The 5,730-nt window shown below is 43.3% G+C and overlaps 1 protein-coding gene across 1 annotated transcript; it reads right to left on the bottom strand.

The window, feature by feature from the left end:
* Positions 1-4,223: 4,223 nt before the first annotated feature.
* LOC140839111 (uncharacterized) lies at positions 4,224-4,757 on the bottom strand. Its single transcript, XM_073205745.1, has one exon. It carries the CDS (start codon positions 4,755-4,757, stop codon positions 4,224-4,226), a length of 534 nt encoding a protein of 177 aa, XP_073061846.1.
* Between the last annotated feature and the right edge of the window lie 973 nt (positions 4,758-5,730).

Genomic DNA, 5,730 nt, shown 5'->3' with positions numbered 1-5,730 from the left:
TAGCTTTGCCCAGGTGGTAGCTAATGTCACAGTCATAGTCCTTCACTAGCTCCAACCAACGCCTCTGACGCGTATTCAGCTCTTTCTGTGTAAAGAAGTACTTGAGGATCTTATGGCTGTAAAGATCTGGCACTTCTCTCCGTACAAATAATGCCTCCAAATCTTAGAGGCAAAAACTACGGCGGCCAATTTTAGATCGTGGGTAGGGTATTTCTTCTCATGGATTTTCAACTGACGAGAAGCATACGCTATCACCTTCCCATGCTGCATCAACACTGTGCCTAGACCGAGCTTCGAAGCATCGATATACAAAACAAAGTCTCCGGACCCTGACGGCATGGCCAATACTGGTGCTGAGATAAGAGCTTGCTTCAAAGCATCGAAACTCTTCTGACACTCATCGCTCCACACAAATTAAACATTCTTCTTTGTCAATGACGTGAGTGGAACTGCGATAGAGGAGAATCCCTGAATAAACTTCCGATAATATCCTGCTAGCCCAAGGAAACTTCGGATCTCTGATGCATTCTGCGGTAAAATCCAATCTCTGATTGCTGCAACTTTCGCTGGGTCTACCTCAATACCGCATCTATAAATGATGTGCCCTAAGAACGCTACCTTCTCTAACCAAAATTCGCATTTAATGAACTTCGCGAATAATTTATGCGTTTGCAAGGTCTGCAAAACCGTGGTCAGATGTCTGCGGTGATCCTCTTGATTCTTTAAGTAGACGAGAATGTCGTGTATGAATACTATCACAAACTGATTAAGATACGGCTGAAATATGTGATTCATGAGATCCATGAAGATCGTTGGCGCATTCGTCAAAGCGAACGGCATCACAAGGAACTCGAAGTGGCCATAACGAGTCCTAAAAGCAGTCTTGAGAACATCGGCGTATTTCAATCTCAGGTGGTGATAGCCAGAACGCAGATCGATCTTAGAGAATACTGAAGCTCCCTGTAACTGATCAAATAAATCTTCAATCCGCGGAAGTGGGTATTTGTTCTTCAATGTAACCCTGTTCAACTTCTGGTAGTCAATACAGAGCCTCATCGTACCGTCCTTTTTCTTAACAAACAAGACTGGCGCGCCCCATGGTGAAAAACTCGGACGAATGAACTCTTTGTCAAGAAGTTCCTGAATCTGCTTCTTAAGTTCTGCCATCTCTATCGGTGGTAATCGGTACAATGCTTTGGAGATCGGAGCCGTACTTGGCATAAGCTCAATAGAAAACTCCACCTCTCGCTCGGGTGGCATACCAGAGACGTCATCAGGAAACACGTCTAGAAAATCCCTAACAATTGGGACATCGGAGGCTGACTGGCTGAGTGCCTCGGGAACGGATAAAAAAGTTGCCAAAAACGCTCGACACCCTCTATGCATGAGCTTCCTAGCCTGGACACAAGATATCAAACGCGGTAAATTAAAGTACCTATCTGGTTCGAATAAGAACTGCTCCATCCCAGGCGGTCGGACTAGAACGGATCTCCGCTGAAAGTCGATCAAAACTCTGTTCCTTATTAGCGAGTCCATACCCAAAATGATATCAAACTCTGGCATCGGAAAAACGATATGATCCGCATAAACAAGATTGCCATGAAGCTCTAGGTCTATGTCTCGGATCATGTTGGTAGCTGTCATCTCCTCACCAGAAGTCACTACTACTGAATAGGCTATATCTAGCACTATGGCCTTGACCTTGAAGGTCTCCGAAATGAACAAATGAGTAGCCCCTGAATCTATCAAGGCTTTCGTAGGTGAACCAGCTATAAAAATTCTCCCTGAAAGATTGGAACACTAGGCTGAACCCAATAGTTACAAGAACTAAACTTATAGACATGCGAAGACCAAAGTTCTTCTAAACTAAATTCCCGAAAATAAAACTGATTAGAGCATGCAATCCTATCACAATTCTAAGTTAAAAAACTCAACCCAAAACATAAATTCTTAAATACAAACTTAAAGCTTAAAGGTACCTGTCATGAGCATGGTTTCCGGGTTCGTCTCCGCTACATGGAGAGCAAAGACTCTGCCTTGGGTATGCAGACTACCCTGCGGGCATTGCTGCAGCAAGTGGTCTGGACTACCACACGTGTAACACTTCCCTGAACCTTACATACACGCTCCAGCATGGCGGCGTGTGCACCTGGGACAGACTGGGTGCTCAAAATTCCTCGGGACTGCGCGTCCCCGCAGCTGCTGCTGTCCTCTGTTCCTGGGTGGGCCGTGGAAAGGCCTCTTACTCTGTGGCTGCTGCTGAGGATGAGGGCGGTGTGGTACTTGGACTGGTTGCTTGCCCTGGCGATCTCTCTCAATATCAATCATATCCTGCTCTGCAACTAGAGCTCTGGAGACAGCGACGTCATAAGTAGTAGGGCCAGCCACCTAACATCACGGTGCAAAATCGGCCGTAGACCATCCAGAAACTGTCTCAGCTTGGCTGCCGCATCATTGGCAATTAGGGGCACAAAATGGCAACCCCTCTCAAACTTACGGATGAACTCCGTAACAGTCATATCTCCCTGCCTCAGGGTCATAAACTCCCTGGTCAACCTGGCATGCACCTCGTTAGTAAAACATTTAGAGTATAATACCTCTGTAAAGCGCGTCCAGCTCAGAGTAGCCACATTCAAGGCTACGGATGCTCCTTTCCACCACAAGCGAGCGTCTCCTACCAGCTGTAGAGGCCCGTATTTCGTATTTGAAAATTTGCGGAATTATTTAAAAGTAAATAACTTTTCTCATTCATAAAATAAACTGATAAAAGTTTAAATGTTTAAAGTAGCAGCGGAAGTAAATACTGTTTTTCAAAACGAAAACTTAAAATAATTCATCAACGTCAAAAACTGAGTTCGAATAAAATAGTAAGTGCTAAAAATGAGGTCCTCGGGTTCCTACTACTGCCGACCCAAGCTAGCTCACTTGTCCCCGCCCTCGGTCCTGACCTCATCAGTACCTATAACAATCAAATCTAGTGAGTCTAAACACTCAGCATGCATATATCGTAAATAACAAGTAAAATATATCATAAAGTTTCATGCCGTGCAAAGATATCATATCGTAAAGCGTAATGTGAAAATCGTGTCATGAATAATTATAAATACGTGCACAACTGAAAATGTACGTATAATGTTTGCTCGGTAGAGCCCTGTCATAAAATAGCATATCATAACTTTCTGTTGATATAATGTTCTACGCAAGTGGACCAAAACATAAAATGAATCATCTGATCCGACTAAACCACAGTATACTGGGCGGTAGAGATCATAACAGCCCTTGGACTGGATATCCGTACCCATACATGAACATGAACCGGTCGTGAGTCACCGGGTGAAGTAAAAATCCCATAAGCTGCAATCCTATGAGCGTTAAGTGGCCACAAGAGATATCGCATATATGTCAAAAATAAACTTTTATATTTTATACACGTAATATAATTATTATCCTGTTTTATTTTATCAATTGAGTTGGATCGTTCCCAGGCTCGCTGCATCCTAATCCTAACATTAGAACATGCAAAGAACTTAACTTTACCAAAACTTCGTAATTGAACCCAAAAACGGGGCCAACTAGACCAACAAATGAGTAGCCCCTGAATCTATCAAGGTTTTCGTAGGTGAACCAGCTATAAAAATTCTCCCTTAAAGATTGGAACACTAAGCTGAACCCAATAGTTACAAGAACTAAACTTATAGACATGCGAAGGTCAAAGTTCTTCTAAACTAAATTCCCGAAAATAACACTGATTAAAGAATGCAATCCTATCACAATTCTAAGTTAAAAAACTCAACCCAAAACATTAAATCCCAAGTACAAACTTAAAGCTTAAAGGTACCTGTCATGAGCATGGTCTCCGGGTTCGTCTCCGCTGCATGAAGAGAAAAGAGTCTGCCTTGGGTAGGCAGACTACCCTGGGGGCATTGCTGCAGCAAGTAGTCTGGACTACCACACTTGTAACACTTCCCTGAACCATACATACACGCTCCAGCATGACAGCGTGTGCACCTAGGACAGACTGGGTGCTCAAAATTCCTCGGGACTGCGCGTCCCCGCAGCTGATGCTGTCCTCTGTTCCTGGGTGGGCCGTGGAAAGGCCTCTTACTCTATGGCGGCTGCTGAGGAGGAGGGCGGTGTGGTACTTGGACTGGTCGCTTGCCCTGGCGATCTCTCTCAATATCAATCAGATCCTGCTCTGCAACTAGAGCTCTGGAGACAACGACCTAATAAGTAATAGGGCCAGCCACCCTAACATCACGGCGCAAAATTGGCCGTAGACCATCCAGAAACTGTCTCAGCTTGGCTCCCGAATCATTGGCTATTAGGGGCACAAAATGGCAACCCCTCTCAAACTTACGGATGAACTCCATAACAGTCATATCTCCTTGCCTCAGGTTCATGAACTCCTTGGTCAACCTGGCACGCATCTCGTCGGTAAAATATTTAGAGCAGGATACCTCTGTAAAGTGCATCCAGCTCAGAGTAGCAACATTCAAGGCTACGGATGCTCCTTCCCACCATAAGCAGGCGTTTCCTCCCAACAGATAGGTCGCACAACGAACTCGAACCTCATCTCCAAGCCCCATAAACTCGAAGATAACCTCGAGGGACTTAATCCAGCCCTCAGCAATCATGGGATATGTCATCCCTGAGAACTCCTTCGGCCTCATCTTCATGAACCGCTCATAATTAGACTCACGTCCCGTCGGCCTGGCTACCCCAGCATTGTTTCCCGCAAAATGTGCGAAGAACTGCATCATACCAGCTAGCATCTGGACGTTCATGTCCGGTGGAGGTGGATGTGGTAAATCTCTCTCCTGCCTCTGATTCTCACTGTCCTCCTGGCGAGGTTCATCATCTCTCGTGCGCTCAAGAATGCGTCTAGGAGGCATATTGTTCCATACATAACCCATACGTAACTAACATGCATAATCTCTATTATTTCTTTAAATTTAAATAAATACTTCATAATCATAATCTAGACATAAAATATTTCATTAAAACATGCTGTTAAAATATTTCATGCTTTAAACGAAATGCGTAAACGTAAAACTTATAGACCCAAGATGTGACTTCGTGACCTTCTCGAGATCAGTAGTAGTATAACCCTTTACAAGAACATAGGCTCTGATACCAATTGTAGAGGCCCGTAATTCGTATTTGAAAACTTGCGGAATAATATAAAAATTTTCTTTCAAAGTAAATAACTTGCCTCATTCATAAAATAAACTAATAAAAGTTTAAATGTTTAAAGTAGCAGCAGAAGTAAATAATGTATTCAAAACAACAACTTAAAATAATTCAACAAAATAAAAACTGAGTTTGGGAATAAAATAGTAAGTGCTGAAAATGAGGTCCTCGGGTTCCTACTACTGCCGACCCAAGCTAGCTCACTGGTACCCGCCCTTGGCCCTGTCCTCATCAGTACCTACAACAATAAAGTCTAGTGAGTCTAAACACTCAGCATGCATATATCGTGAATAACAAGTAAATATATCGTAAATTTTCATGCCGTGGAAAGATATCATATCGGAAAACGTAAAGTGAAAATCGTGTCATGAATAATTATAATTACATGCATTACTGAAAATCGTACATAAAATGTTTGCTCGTTAGAGCCCTGTCATAAAATAGCATATCATGATTTTCTGTTAAGATAAAGTTCCACGCAAGGCCATAACATGAACTGAATCGTCTTATCAGACTAAACCACAATATACTGGGCGGTAG

This window comes from Primulina eburnea, chromosome 8 (assembly GCF_022965805.1).
Source record: "Primulina eburnea isolate SZY01 chromosome 8, ASM2296580v1, whole genome shotgun sequence".
Taxonomy (NCBI): domain Eukaryota; kingdom Viridiplantae; phylum Streptophyta; class Magnoliopsida; order Lamiales; family Gesneriaceae; genus Primulina; species Primulina eburnea.
Note: the sequence above shows the minus strand (reverse complement) of the source record. Positions and strands in the feature narration are given on the sequence as shown.